A 16,980-nucleotide genomic window follows, 5' to 3' on the forward strand; every position below is an offset into this window, starting at 1 on the left:
TACTATTTATATACTATAATATATGAAAGTAGACAAATTATGTTAATGCAAATACAAAGTAAAGTTAAATATTTGAGGAGCAAATATCCTTGAAACTAGAATGCAAACGTGTTGTCGTGAGACTTCCAACTTCTAAAGTGTCCACTCTTCACTAGCTGTAGTGTTGTATTTGAAGTATGGTATCTTTTCCTGTGAAACCCATATTTGTTTTTTCATCATTGTTACGTTATAAAAATCGAATTTTTCCATTTGTACGTTTGTTATAAGGTGTACTTTTCTCTAAGTAAACATTTATTAATTTTGTCTTTTCTCTGTGCTCTTTTTGATGTTTATGTTTTAACTAGCTTACCTTGAAATGGGAAAATCCAATTAAGTACAGAAGAATGCATTCCACTAATTTGAATATCATTCACAGCAAAGTAACAACTATCCTGCCACTCCATGAAAATATTCACAATGACTACATTTCCTGTTTCTACCTGAATGTGCCCATTTTCCCAACTGACCCAGAAGTCTATAAATTGATTTTCATCCAGTAACCCCCATTTGTTGTTCTCAGATAATATGTTATCCAGACCAGAACCCTTGTTAAATAATGATTTTGAATTGGCCCATGCAGCTATTGCAATCTGTAAAATAGACTCTTTAATTGTTCTATTCTGTGGTAAAAGTCTTAGGTGGGCATCTTTTGTATCTTTCAGTATAAATGTCAAAAATATTGTTTCTTGGAAAAGCTCCACAATATATATATATCTTTGCCGTCTGATGCAGCTCTAATTGGAACAGAAATATCAGCCCTTGTAAGAAATATATAAGGAAATTTATTACATGATATCTAAAATAATCATTTTTATACAAAGAAACTTTAACCTGTAGTGTAAAGAAATACAAAGATCTCACACACGGTTTATGCATTAAAAAATGTGTGATACCTTTACTACGGTATCTTTTGATGATAAATTTGTGTTTTAGTTTTCTATTATATTGTTCTCATAGACAAATATTTATCTCCTATACTGATTTGTTATAATATATTAATTTGTGTCGTAGTTTTCTATTATATCGTTCTCATAGACAAATATTAATCTCCTATGCTGATTTGTTATAATATATTAATTTGTGTTGTAGTTTTCTATTATATCGTTCTCATAGACAAATATTTATCTTCTATACTGATTTGTTATAATATATTAATTTGTGTTGTAGTTTTCTATTATATCGTTCTCATGGACAAATATTTATCTCCTATACTGATTTGTTATAATATATTAATTTGTGTTTTAATTTTCTAGTATATCGTTCTCATAGACAAATATTTATCTCCTATACTGATTTGTTATAATATATTAATTTGTGTTATAGTTTTCTATCATATCGTTCTCATAAGAAGTTTGTCGTGTCTGTTAATGTACAACGTAGCTCCAAGTCCGCATGTTTTTAAAGCTCCGTCTGTAACAATCCAGAGTTGGTCGTTTGGACGAGAGAGCAATCGAACGATTGGTAGAAAGTGCGTTTGTGCACTAGTAAAGGCTGAGTTAAGCTCCTCGGTCCATAATAATGTGTCTTTTGACTCAGATCCAGCTACTGCGTTTTCAAGTAGTGACAGAAGTCCAGAAGAGTTCTTAATTACACGAGACAACACTTTGTAGGCACCAACAAAAGATCTAAGTGCACGTACGGTCTGTGGAGGCTGACAGTTAGAAAGTGTAGCAATGCGGTGAGGGCTTGCACGGATTGATCCGAGTTCCCAAATCCAGCCGAGATATATAGCTTATTTAGGTGCAATGATTGTTTTTGTAGCTGATAAATTGAGGCTACACTTCTGTAAGTCTTGTAACACTCTTTCCCAGTTAGTAAGAAGTTCTTCTGGTCAATTGCCGCCGCAATATAGATCGTCGGCAATTTTTGCTACGACTCCTTCTTGTACTAGGTGACCTAGTGCACGGCAAGTAAGTTCCTCTAATGCTGTTTCAGATCCAGGCATCCCCATTGCAGACCTCACATATACTCTTAGACCACAAAATGGGGTTGAGACACCACAGTACTTCATCGTGTCCCTATGTAACGGAATTTGATAAAAAGATTTTGTCAAATCAGAAATCACAATATGTTTCCACTGAATCGTATATGTCAACATCATGAATACCAGATATAACACGAGCTTTAGCCATAAATTGTCGATCTTGTTGTGGTAAGTATGTGCATTGACTTAGAAAATGACTGTCTGGTCGTCCTGCTGATTTGCACAGTGGGCATGATTTGAAGTTTGAGGTGGGCACAAACGAAGATTGTTTTGTCTTGGAAAAGCGCTTGACGGCTGCTCTCATGGATTTGGCATCCTCTGTCGTACGTAACTCTTCTATAAGCGATTCTAGAGCTTGTGATATTTCTGGCTTTATAGATGCTAGTGTTCTTGCACGAAGCTCTGTACCATATCTCTGTTTTATTAGTTTAGGTAGCTCAGGATGGATGAGACGAAGCCATGTCAATATCAAGAGGTTTTCTAATGTAGGTGATAGCTCCTCGTCTTCCTCTATGTCTTCATGGTGGTGGAGTTTTTAACAATGGTGTTTCTAGAAATTATTGGGCAGTAGTTGGCAATCTGTCCTAACATAAGCTCTAGCATGCTAACTTTTTGCTCTCGTGTTTTTCTGTTGGCTTCTGGGACTTCTTCCCCATCATTTGCAAACCCCCTGTGAGTTGTTGTTTTTGTTTTCTTTTCCCATTTGGTACCAGACACAAGAAAAGGTGCAAAGTTTTTGTCTAAAGATAATGTATATATAAGGTTCTGGCGCCAGTTTTCAAAAGTGTTCACAGTTTCAATCTTTGTTAAGCACCACTGCTTAGGTGCCCGGGTGGAACTAGTCATACTTCAAGTTGGGATAATATTTGTTGTCGTTCACTTGCGTTCAAATTAATGTTTTTTATTACGGAATGACTTACACATATCTCAAGTCTTACATTTGTGTAGTGATTTTCCTTATTGGCGTGGTGGCAGCGAGATTACGTCCAACGTTCTTCGTACAAATGTGTGTAAGTCATTCCGCCAAGTTATATTATCGTTAAGGTGGTATGGGAGTCTAAAATAAAAATGATAGAATTTGTTCATACTTTGCCAAAACGTAGTATCTATTGATATATGTTGAAAAATATAATAAAAATGATAGGTCACCGTGCATTTTCTCAAGCTACAGGACGTGACAAAATAACACATTTTGTATGGATTATACAGGAAAAAACACCATTTTGTGATTAGAAACTAAACAAAATGATAGAATTGTTAAATAATTAAGGAAAAGATAGCTTTCAGACAATGCTTTGAGAATATCAAAAGAAAAGATAGGGTCACCGTACGTTTTTTCCGGCTAAAATACAAAATAGGAAAATTTCATGTAGAATCCTTCAGAAAATGCACTGTTTTAAAGTTACCTCCCCTTGAAATGCCAAATTAAAAAAAAATAAAAACAACCAAAACTAATCAACATTTGCAAAAATATTAATATTTGTATGTTTTATTCTTATAAATTGGTTCTTTTAAATGAAAATCACATTAAATATCTGCATTCCTGCATCCCATTTGGCTAACTTGATAGAAAATATGGACCTTTGGTTCTCTGTTTTTTACAATCCAAGATGGAGGAAGACACCCATACCACCTTATACAGGAAGAGAGAGCGTTAATATTAAATGTCAAACACACATCGGAAAACCGTTTCCGGAATATGAAACTACCTGGCGCTATATTTCATCAAATATCTGAATTAATTTAAAAAACATATTTAAACACGTTATAAATAATAGATAACGAAATGTAGTATTTTATCAGTATAATAATATAATAGATCTTCTGAGTTGGTGATCGTACGTTTTGAAGAAAAATAATCATGAACTTGTTATTGCTTCTTTTTACTGTATACATACCGACAAGATTGATACGTGAGTAAATATATATCGCATTCACAGTCATATGTATATAAAATAACTAATCCTTTACAAATATAAAAAATAAGACAAAATCCAAAATTTGGAAATAATTGCTATATTGTTAAAAAGTATTGTTTTTGGTTTGTGAGTAGATATATCGCATTTATATGTATGACTTGGATGGAAAGTTGTCTCATTGGCATTCATACCACGTCTTTTTCTAAATTCAGTGTCGTTTTGTTGTGGGGTTGTACAAGTACCCTGTAACATGCATCCACTCTGTGATGTATTTCTGCTTTGTCTATTGATTTTATGAGCTAAGCCCTTTTCAACTGATTTTTGCGGTTTTATCTTGTAATGAAGTGTTACATAACTTGGTTGTGGTAGAGAAGACGCGTAGCGCAGCCAGTGAAACGGATATTTGTGACCATCAAATGCCAATTGACGACAGAAACGCTATAACTATAGTACTATTAAACATGTTAGATAAATAACTATTGTTGATAATTGATGGTCGAGAGTCTGTAACTGAGACATTTAAATTAGGGACGATTTCAAAAGAGTAGATCTAATTCTTTATTGACAAGGTTCAATAATAACATTTTAACATTGATACACAGGCGCGGATCAAGACATTTTGAAAATGGGTTCCAACACCCGGAACATCATGAAAAGTTAACATAATTGAAAAATAAATCGGAAGGCAAAAGGGCGTTCCAACCCCGGAATACGCCACTGGATCCGCCAACACTACCTCACTCGACGATAATGTTTTGCAGTTCACAGAATTATGAATTAGAACGTCTGTATTTATATTTATAGTTGGTTTTTTTTTTTAGAAATAGCAATATATTAACAAATATAAATAACTCATATACTAGGATATTCTGTTTATTTTAATATGTATCAGAATCATATTCTGAGTCAATACAAAAAGACTTTAAAAATTTTGGAACTTTCCTACTGATGAATCAGTCATATGAAACCTGTATCCAAGAAATCGCCTTTTGATGGTAATGTTGTGGCTACGAACTTAATTTTATTCGTGTTATTCGATTTTATCTATGTTGTTTGGTACTTCTCCATTCACTATGTCATATACAATAGACGGTATACATGTAGTACCGTTACTGGGGCAGATATTTTCTCCATTGGATTGACCGTCGAATAACGAGTGATTGTCCTTGCAAGGCTGATAGCCAGGACTGCCAAAGGCAGTGATGAAAGTAGACGGTACATCTCATGTAATTTATCGCCCACGAAATGAGCAAAAGGAACAGTTTTACCCCATACACAGACATGGACTATATTCACACCCAGTAGAAAAATAACGAGATGACGTATGATTGTCAATGAGACAACTATCCACCGCAGTTCAAATAATGTAAATGTAAGCAATTATATGCAACCATAGAGCCTTCAACAATGAAAAAAATACCATACCATATAGCCGTCTATAAAAGGCCTCGACCTGAAAAATATTTAACAATTCATTTGAGAAAACTAACAGCCTAATTCAGAATGGAACAATCAACGAAAAAAACATGACAGACATGAACCAACAACAACTACTGAACTACAGGCTCCTGACTTGGGACAGGCACATGTGGCGGGGTTATACATGTTTGTGAGCGCTCTACCCTCCCCTAACATTGGACAGTGGTAACAACACAACATAAGAACAAACTATGAAAATAAATTGAGAACTCATCAGATCAATACCGAACAGGTTTTAATTGACCACAAAATTTAAACCCAATTCGACTTGTATGCTGCGGTTTCCTGGGCCACCAAAATGATGCACAACAATTCAACTCGATGCCAGAAATAGGACACGGACTTCAACATGATTTTCATTATATTAGCGGATAATAATTATCAAAGGTACCAGGCTTATAATTTGGATAAAATATATGTTTACTGTTATCCAATACGAGTTAATGTCGCAATCTTAAATGTTAAAAAAATAATGTGTTAATCTTTGCGCTAGTGTGGTAGAAAGAGTGCATAACTTAATTGACTGAAAATTATGAGATCGTTACTTTATCATGCTTCATATGACTTTACAAAATGCATTATTTTAACGATTGAAAAAATTGTCTTTCGAGACGACCCCTTTAAAATGTTAATCGTCTCTCGACTCTTGTTTGTTGTTTGTGAAACGTAGTCATTTATCTAACACGTCTATTATTATGAGTATAATGCATTACCAAAAGAAACAATACGTTAGAACTTGGAGAATATCTATAAATTTTAAATAAATAAAATCTACGAAATTAAAGAATGATTTCGAAGCATTTATGCCAGTAACGTGACCTCAAACAAATGCAAACGCAATCATTGAAGGTGATTGCATTGCTTCTTTGAATCAATTTTGATTAAATCAATTAAAACGGTGTAGGTGTTGATTAATTATCGTTATTTTGTAATAATCAAACATCCGTCCGTCCATGTAGTTCGATGGCGGCTCACTCTGTCAATAGATTTAAAACGATCGGTATGAGTGCCAATGAGACAACTCTACATCCAAGTCACAATTTGTAAAACAATAACCATTATAGGTCAAAGTGCGATCTTCAACACGGAGCTTTGACTCACACCAAACACCAGAGATAACGACTTAACCTATGAAGGGCCCCCATGGATTTGATGGTAGATTAAGCCAATGAAGAACACATTTACTTGAATTTGTATAAAATACATCATACATCTTTATCTGCATCCAAGAGGATGTATAAAGTATGAATGATTTATCTACATTTTACGGCATCCAAAATAACCAAAAAACATCTAGAAATGACAAACCTTATTCAACAAAATACAAGGTGTCCACACAATATATTATTCTCTTAATATTCCAGAGTCTATATACATTAAAAACAAATGAAACAGAAACAACTAAGGACCTTCAATCAACATCACATTTGATAAATTACAATAAACTGCTTCGCTGAGCGCACCTGGATACGCCCGCAGAATTCCAACCTTAAACAGTTGGGGCAAAAATGGACACAATAGTCAATTTTGATGCAGGTCTGAATTTGGATTGTAATTAAATATTTGACATATTATAGGTTTTTGAATAATGTAGTTAAAGAACTTGAAATTGGTCATTTGAATTTTTTGCTGTTGTGCAATATACTGTGTTGTTGTGCAATACACTGTGTTGTTGCGCAATACTTAGTAAATCTGTTGTCAGACTATAAACAAATAAAATCATAAATTTTAAAGGGAGCAATCAATAGATATAAAAAATTCATTAAAGTTTCATGAGCACTGCTGATAGAATTCTTGAGTTATTGGTGGAAAACTGGAAAATCCCCCTTTTTTATAAATTAAACCGCGTACTCGGACACATAAATCTAAAGGGATCTCATGTTAAAAGATATATATAAACAATTAACCTAAATTTCTTGCAAGTTGGTGAAAGCATTATCTTGAGATTTTGTCTGAAACTTGAAAATCCCACTTTTTTTAATGAATAAAACCAAACTCTGAAACGTAAAATCTAAAATTTATGAAATATGAAAGGGAGCTCACGTCAATAGATATGAATAATTCACAAAGTTTGATGCAAATCAGTTAAAGCGTTTTAGAGTTAATGTCCGACATGTTGACGAACGACGGACAGACGGACAAACGGACGGACAGCGTTATATTATAATATTTCCCGTACACGGGCGTATACAAATTACAATCAGACAACTGACGTATATAACTTTTAACCCGAATACGAGCTTCCTAGTTTTTAATATCGAACATTTGATTAAAAAGAAGTACATAAAAAATATACAATTTTTTTTGTAACAATTATTAATCAGATAATCACATATTTTAGTACTGTGCAAACCTTATATGAGATTGTTATATTCTTTTATACTATTGGTTTAAGTATCCTTCGTATAAAACTATTTATCTTAAATATCACCTTTCCTTTTATATATATTGCTTTTAGAGGCTAATATTTCTGTTCCAATTAGTGCTGCATCTGGTGACAAAGTGTTTCTTACAGATTGTGAAGCTTTTCCAAGAAACGATAACTTTTTGCCATTTAAAGTGAAAGGTAGAAAAGATGCCCACCTAAGACTTTTACCACAGAAAAGAACAACTAAAGAGCCTATTATACAGATTGCGATAGCTGCATGGGACAATTGGAAATCAATAATCAACAAGGGTTCTGGTCTGAATAACATAGTATCCGAGTACAACAAATGGGGGTTACTGGATGAAAATCAATTCAGAGACTTCTGGGTCGGCTGGGAAAATGGGCATATTCAGGTAGGAACAGGAAATGAAGTCTACGTGAATACTTTCATGGAGTGGCAGGAGAGTTGTTACTTTGCTGTTAATGATATTGAAATAAGTGGAATGCATACTTCTGTACTTGATTGGATTTTCCCGTTTGAAGGTAAGCATGGTAAGGTAGCTTAATATACTCATGATAAATACCAGGATTAACATTTTGTGTTTGCGCCAGGTGAACGTTTTGTCTTAAAAGAATCATCAATGACTTTCGAATCATTAACAATTAAAAAGACCAAATAAAGTACGAAGTTGAAAAGCATTGAGGACCAAAAATTCCTAAAAGTTTTGCAAAATACAGCTAGGTAAAACAATTGCATCAAAAAGAGTACAGAAAAGAGACAAACATAATAATGACAAAGACAAAACGAATTATATATAAACAAATGGAACAATTTTATTTAAGAAGTAACACTGAGAAAAACAAATGTGGGTTACAGGGGAAAACAAATCATACTTGAAAAACAACACTAAAGCTAGTGAAGAGTGGACACTTCAGAAGTTGGAAGTCTCACGGCAACACGTTTGCATTCTTGTTTCAAGGATATTTGCTTCTTTAATATTTACTTTACTTTGTATTTGCATTAACATCATTTCTCTGTTTTCATGTGGTATGATTGTATGAAGTTCATGTTAGCAATTATTGGTAACCTGTAATAAAAGGCACATAAAACAAAGGCTCAAATTCAATTGAAAAGAGCAGATTTTTACAAGAGTGGTAAATGATGAATTGATGTTAATATTATTTACATGTTTGGTGTGAGAAATATGTTGTTATGTGCGAATTTACTTTTCTACTATGATTTCAGTTCGTTTCTATCAGAATATAATAAACCTTTAAAAAAACTAGATTTGCATCGTTATTTATTGCGTTACACAATTCAAGTCTTTTAAGCATGTTTAAAAGGCAAAATTCTGAAAGCATTATTTGTTAAAACAAAAATGTTATATGCAGCAAATTGCCTAAAAAGATATATTTTTCCTGAAGTATAAAATAACTGCAAGCGCAACATGTCTCATGTGCTACACGCTGGGTCTATTAAAGATCAAATCTATCAACAACAACAAAAACTACGACACATCTCCAAGTATAACCTGTCTCCTATATAGCACACATTTGACAACTCTAGACAACAAACGAACCATCACGTTATAAAAACGTTGTTTCTATTCGAAAAGATGTGACCGAGTACTTTTGTTTTTACTTGTACAGCTTGAGTATCCTATCTTTTATACATGTTTCCTGTCCTAATACTGAAACTGAAGAATCACTTACATAATTCATGTTAAATTCAAATTGACAAAGCGGTTTTAATCCAGCAATATCATTTCAGAACCTTGTTATATTTTGAAATTTTTTGATTTGCTATTGAAACACCAGTGAGCTATCCGCAAAGAGAAATGTGGTTGCACAATTCCAATACATGTTATTCTGATTTCAGCAACAATCATGCCATTTGTTGTGAAGTGTCCTTTAAACGAAGGCTTTTTCAAGATAATCGACAACTGTCCAGAGTTCGAAGTCATCAAATCAAAAGAGGCTGGATCAATCAGCGAGTGTGGCATTCACTGTAAGAGTTACAACTCCTGTCGAGGATTTGTCTTTTCATTTCACACAAACACGTGCGATTTGGTGACAGACAATGCAGTAGGTTCTGTAATCCAGACAGTATATAAGATGAAGACATAAACGTAATTACAGATATGGTATACATGTTATATCATGCCATACATTTACATACTTTTTAGACGCACCAAATTTGCAAAGCGTATTAATCATAAGTATTACAGATAATAACAGCTTATTTGAAATGGTGAAGTCAATAGTTCCAAACTTTTGATTTTACACAAGTATATATTTGACTAGTACACATGTTAGCCTGTTTATCATTAATTATCTATAATAATTTGAATTTTCAAATAAACTTTGAAAGGAGAAAGTATTTAAATTCATGTCAATATCAAGGCATCGATACATATACTGGTTGATTCCCGGCTTCCTGGCGGACAAACAGTCTTACGGCATTGGTATCTATCAAATAATATTTGCGAATGGAACCCTTTTACTATCTGATAAAACGTTTGAATAAAACTATTTGAAAGAGTGTTTAAAAAACATAAGTATTTCCGATTCTAAACTTGAAGATAAATTGAAAGTGTTGCAATTAACAAATGCAGGACAGTTGAACACAACACTTTATGGCATATGAGATGATTTCAGCTTCCCAATTGTAAACTTTCCATTTCTATGTAGCAGCATTCCAGGAGCTCTCCCAGTTGAAACGATATTTCAAGTTTGTTTATCCTTTCATGATGTCCTTGATAAAGGGATGCTGCTCGCAAGGAAACCATTAAACAAAGAGTTCCAAGTGCTGATGTTGAAGTCATTCCTTCGTAAATTGTATTGACAACATCTTGTGTTTGTTGATAGTCATTGAATATCCGTTTCACAGATGATAACGGATAAGTGTCAATTATTGAAACTATAATCCCACCCCTTCTTCGAATATGACCTACTGAGTCAGATTTATTACCGGGTTTGTACTTACAGGAGGTAGCACTCCACATAAAATTTGAATTGAATCACAAAATGTTTATTTAATTATTTTCCTGGCTTTTTAATTCATTAAGCCAACTGGTTTGTGCCATACATGTGCATGTATAAGTAATCATCATTTTTCATAGATGTGATCTGTAATATTCAAAATGATGAAATGGTATTCTCTTTTTGTGTATTCATGACAACAACCGTTCTATGTTGTGTTTTGTGTACTGTTATTTGTCTGTTTGAATTTTTTGGCCATGGCGTTGTCAGTTTATATATGAATTATGAGTTTGAATATCCTAGTATCCTTTCCCATTGTAAGTTTAATAAGTATTTACTGTTTACTGTTTATGATGAAGTGAATATATAACATAGGTAATGATAATTTCAACTGATGGAATAAGGTAGCACTGACATAGTTTGTGAGGACAAAAAGGATAAATTGTTTAAACATTTGAGTTTTTCTTCTGCTTCATGTAAAAGTTTAATACTTATATATATATACATTGAATTATTTTTGATTACCACACAATGTTATGTTATGCCGATTTCGGAAATTTTATATATTTTGATAATTATAAAACTGACTGAATTACGATAATTCAACATCAGACGCTTACTTTTTACTTGATGAATGTCGTGTATAATGTTTTTTCGACAAAAATTCCTTTGCCTTATACATCACCAGTCTTAAATTGTTTTCTTAAAAAACAAATTTGAAAAAGAAACCTTCTAATTAAGAAAAAGCTTTAATTCTGAAAAGACATGAACACAAACGTTTAAGTTATGGACACAATGGGTAAGCGTTGATTCATGAAAAACAAACCATTCATCCTCCGCCTCCGGGTTCCTGATTTCTTTTGAAGAAAAACGCTTATCCATTGAATCTATAATACTAAATGGTTTTCTTTGAATACCAATATATATAATAAAATGTGACCTCTTATGATGAATTGAAAATTATTATAAAAACATATTTATTATTAAATACCAACAATTATTCATATTAAACAATAGTGTTTGGTGCAATTAACTATAAATTGCAAAATATTGTCTTCATTTTCAAAAAAATCTATTAGAAGTTGTATCTCAATCTTCAAAGGGAGTAAATTTCGTAATAAAAATTAATAAACTTGGATCTATTTTCTTTCAATAGTTATCATCATAAAAGAGGGGCAAAAGACACCAGAGGGACAATCAAATCCATAGATAGAAAATAAACTAACAATGTCATGGCCAGACAAAAAAAACAAACAAACAACAGTACATAAGACACAAAATATAAAATACTTGAAGATACTCGCGTTATCACGGTACTAATTAATGTGAATGGCAAACAGCTGTATATGACCTAGAGTTGAAATTAAAATATTTTGTAATTTTATGTATTCTACCTCGATCACCAAAGCCCCATAGAAAATATAAAGGGACACATAATGCCTCTATCTACATGAAAAAGATAATTTGTTAACCATTATCATACCTTATATATAAACATACAATTGCTATGGTTTAATAGTTTTAGCTGTCCAACCCTTAGATACTTTGCATCGATCACCTGATTTGTACTTTACAAAACGAAGAGAGATACCAAATGGCAACCAAAATCATAAGTAAAGATAGCCGATACAATATTGTCCAACAAAACTTTAAAACAATAGTTTGAAGTTAACAACTGGTCAAAAATAAAGGATGGAAATGCATTTTTTTCCGTTTAAGGCTCTTATTATGATGTCATAGACAGTTCAATATCTCGTTGTAAGTTACATTTGGCGATCAGTCATGAATATAGTAATGAAAATGATAACAGAATATTAGCAACAAAGAATATAGTTATCTGTGAAAACTAATAAAAGATACAAGGCTTATAAGTCAGTCCAGCGTTTTGTTGATCTAAGACTCATCAGTTGAAACAGATATTCCTTTACAAATACTTAAAAAGGTCCCTTGTCACCATCTTATTGTGTTTATAAACTCAACTTATACGATACGCTTGTGTATGTGACAACGTTTTTGATTTTAGCGAATGAAATCTATGTTCTTAGTATTTTTGAAAAATTATTACACCAGGGTTTTCTATACAGAAACTTGTCAAAACATTTCCAAAATGCTACCATCGTTACACGGACATCATTCGTAAATATGTAGGCATCTAATACATTAAGTTATTTCACATCCATTTATTTTAAATGGTAATATTATTTACAAAGCACAAACATGTCGGCATTTACATCAAAAGCTAACAAAATCTTTCAACAGACTTATTAAGAAGGGATATAATTACGATACTGTTGGTATGTCATTACAGATGGCATATTTTGGTTTTAATATTGGTTCACGTATAGGGTCTTTGCATCATAAATAAACACATTTATTCTAGAACCAGTTGTTATGTTCTTCTCAAAGATTGTATGATAATATGATACTAAACTCCTAACAAGAAGGATTGTTCTTGACAATTCAATTGAGGTCTGGAACTGGCATGTCAGTAACTGCTAGTAGTCCTTTGTTGATGTATGCATCATTGTCATTTTGCTTAGTTTCTTTTGTTAGCTATTCTGACATCGGACTCGGACTTTTTACTATTCGTATGGCTGTGTGTTCTTTTCTACATTAGATAAAGGTATAGGGGGAGGGTTGCGATCTCAAAAATATGTTTAACACCGCCGAATTTTTTCGCATGACCTATGTCAGAGGCCTCTGGCTTTTGTTAGTCTGGCATGATTTTTATTTTTATTTATTTTATTTTTTTAATTTTTTTTTCTTTTATATATTTCGGAATTAAGTATATATAACACTGTACTAGTACAATATGTTTAGAGGCCAGCTGAAGTACCCCTCCAAGTGCGGCATTTTCCCGCTGATGTGATGACCCATTGGTTGCCTTCGGCTGTTGTCTGCTCTTAGTCGAGTTTTCGTCTCTTTGACACATTCCCTATTTCCATTTTCAGTTATGTTTGGTGGACTACTTTATTTGAACTCAAACTCAAATTTAGTTCTTGATTTTGTCTTTAACAGTTAAGTTATACATAAATCATCAGATCAATCAGTTATAAACATAACACTTTTATTAAACATTAACAAATAATGAATGTGAAAAAAAGAACCAACAGCTATTTGAATACTAAACGACATTAATAATTCAATGATAGATATAACACCATTGTTATCTCAAAAATATGATTATCAAAATAACCCATGACCGAATTGTATGACAAATTAAACACACAGATATCTGTGTTTGATAAGGGATACAGAAAAAGAATAGAGTTATAGACTGCCTATATTTTAATACTTATCAATGAGTGAAATCAGTAAGGAAAATTCGGCTAGAATTTGTTTCAAAGATTGAAAGCTTGTGGAGTAAAAGATACTCTGAAAACTGTGTGGTGTTGAAATTGATACTTTTTACGATTGTCAAAACATTTAAGGGCAAATTTACAATGAATATATTCTTTGATATTACAAAAACTAAGTTTACAATTTTTGGGACAAAGAAAGGTTGGACTGTTTGGTCTGACAATGCCCTTCAATGGAGTATTGCTCTTGAACTTTTTGCCTAAAAGGTACTTGACAAAGTTTATCTCAGAATCTTTAAACATCTCTGTAATTAAACTATTTTACATTTACACATAGTTTATATAAATGGAAACTGGGACTGTGTCAAAGAGACAACGACCCGACCAAAGAGCAGACAACAATCGAAGGCCACCAATGTTTTATCAAAAGACCGTATTAAGAGAGAGCCCTATCTCTTGCACGTTAAAGACATCCTTGCAGATTTCGAAAAAGAGCAGGCTAATGCCGCTACAAGGCAGCACTCGCACCCGCAAAGTGTAAAGGGATTAATATAAGTTGCAAAACTTGTTTCCCAATCCACTATAAATAAATATTTTTAAACTAAACTAAATCGATTGTTTCGGTGAATTTTTTCTCATTAATGGATAAATCTCGAACCAGGTATCTATTCTTCACGAAATACATGTCATCAGTTGAAATATTTCCAATGACAGTAACTGTTTATGTAAACAAAATAGTATCATAATATTGCAAAATGTATCAATTTATGTAATCCTTGTGTGTTCCATATAAACAGTTACTGTCAATGAAAATATTTCACTATTTTCATATCAAATGATGGACCATTATGAAGGGCTATTTGGATCATAATTCATTTTTTGAAAAAGTCTTATTGTCATTAGAAATATCTCACTATGTTTATATCAAATGATGGACCATTATGAAGAGCATTATGATCAGATTTATTTTTGACAAATTCTTAAGAGCATTTGCGTTGGTGTTGCTTTTTAATATGTTTATTGTAGACTTACATAAACAATTCTAAAAAGCTGTCATAAATGGTAGGTGTAATTTTGGGGTAAAATTTATAAGGTAAGTACCCATTCTTTTTTTATTTCGTATTTGTTCGTGGTTATGTTTTTTTTTTTTTATTATCCATTAAACTTTAAGGAACATTCTAGGATGTCTTTACAACTCCCCCACCTGTCAACGTATATTAGTTTCGCCTAACAGATGCACCACTAAAAACTTTGTCATAAGCAATGTCATAATATCTATTTAATCCTATTGGAACACATGTTATATACCATTTAGTCCATTAGGAACATATACTGTAATATTTATTACAGTGGAAATAAAATTACAGAATATCTTTTCTATTTGGAACTTATATTATGAAGGAACTTCTTTCTCGTGACAAAATAGTTCATTCGACATTTTTCTATTAAATTTTCCATCAAAGGAAATCACTTACCAGAACGGAGTAAAAGAGGGGCGAAAGATACCAGAGGGACAGTCGAACTCATAAATCGAAAATAAACTGACAACACCATGGCTAAAATGAAAGAGACAAACAGACAAACAATAGTACATGTGTAATGTGTTTTTGAAAGACAATGCATATTTGTACTTTGAACTTTGTTTTAGATTTGGTTAAAGATCTCCGTAATTTTTGTTATGAACATTCTAAATTTGCTAAAAATTGCCAACATTTTTTAAAATTACAGTTGAAGTTATTTTCATGGGTTCATGACTTACTTGCCTGGCTCAGAAATAAGTCATAATGTTTTAAAAGTATGAAAGTTAATAGTTGGACTGTGATAATATTAATTAAAGATTGAAAGGCTGTTGTTATGGCCCTCAATAAAAAAAAAGCTTGGACATAAATACAACATTCTTTACCTTCAGTTCGTACATGGTCAGTATATTTCCAAAATATTAAAATGTTTTCCCCTTTCTGATTTGCGAAATTAAACTTGATGCTCCATAAGCCTGAATCGCCCTCTGGACATGTTTTCCAGGTGTAAACGGATATGTTGCAATTTCCTCGAATTTGAAATCCACGAATTTGTACTTAAATATACTCAACCCAACGGGTGCTGCATGCAGAGCAAAATCACTTTGGCTTCATATCATTGAGCGGTTTCAGAAAAGATGTTTAAGGAATTTTTTTGTACAACACACAATTTGACTATTTGATTGAAATGTGTAGACATGAAATATCACTGATATTATCAATTTCTGTTATTTTTCCGTTAACACTTGCTTTTATCATTTGAAACACCAAGGTGTTTTCTACCCCAATGCATAGATGGCTACTGCTGTATTTGGCAAAACTTTTCATTTTTGTTTGTTGGTTTCATTGCTCTTGAACTTCAAATTTGTGTTCGTTTCGAGCGTCACTGGCATTCACTGGGTCGATGCCCCTTCTGGGGGACGTTTCTTCTCACTGTGACATCATTATCCAAGTATCAAGCACAACGGTGTTGACATGAAATATCAATGTCCATTTTAGTATATTTTTTTTTTTAATGTTGAATTCAAAACACTTTTTTCCTTAAGACCAGGCCTAGTTGGTCTAAATTTATTTAGTACAAATTTTTGGATGTTTTGGTCTTTCGATGCATTTCTTTTGGCCTTCCCACATTTTAGCGTCACTGAGGAATCGTGTGTAGTCGAAATGCACGTTTGGTATAACAAATAAAAAGGTTATTATATATCTAAATGATTATTTGCAACCACTGGATTGATGCCTCTACTAAAGCCGTTTCGTTCCCTATAGCAAGACCCTCCAAGTAGCAAGCACTTTGGTATAAACATGAAATTTATAAATGAGGACAATTTAGAAATTTTCTTATCATAAAATTTATCCAACACACTTGTTTCTTTTTACCCCCAGGCATTAACGG

The 16,980-nt window shown here is 32.7% G+C and overlaps 1 protein-coding gene across 1 annotated transcript; it reads left to right on the top strand.

Annotated features, from left to right (window-relative positions):
* Window positions 1–3,788: 3,788 nt before the first annotated feature.
* Window positions 3,789–10,882, top strand: LOC139492356 (uncharacterized). Its single transcript, XM_071280563.1, has 3 exons — window positions 3,789–3,936; window positions 7,880–8,332; window positions 9,669–10,882. Exons 1-3 carry the CDS (start codon window positions 3,885–3,887, stop codon window positions 9,914–9,916), a joined length of 753 nt encoding a protein of 250 aa, XP_071136664.1. The 5' UTR covers window positions 3,789–3,884; the 3' UTR covers window positions 9,917–10,882.
* The last annotated feature ends 6,098 nt before the right edge of the window (window positions 10,883–16,980 follow it).

Source organism: Mytilus edulis, chromosome 10 (assembly GCF_963676685.1).
Source record: "Mytilus edulis chromosome 10, xbMytEdul2.2, whole genome shotgun sequence".
Taxonomy (NCBI): domain Eukaryota; kingdom Metazoa; phylum Mollusca; class Bivalvia; order Mytilida; family Mytilidae; genus Mytilus; species Mytilus edulis.

What these genes read in the sequence shown, in the direction of transcription:
- LOC139492356 (XM_071280563.1), top strand. Translation starts at nt 3,885, where the DNA reads ATGAACTTGTTATTGCTTCTTTTTACTGTATACATACCGACAAGATTG. An exon ending in CATACCGACAAGATTGATAC is followed by an intron (nt 3,937 to 7,879) that starts GTGAGTAAATAT and finishes TATTGCTTTTAG; the next exon opens with AGGCTAATATTTCTGTTCCA. An exon ending in TTGGATTTTCCCGTTTGAAG is followed by an intron (nt 8,333 to 9,668) that starts GTAAGCATGGTA and finishes TTCTGATTTCAG; the next exon opens with CAACAATCATGCCATTTGTT.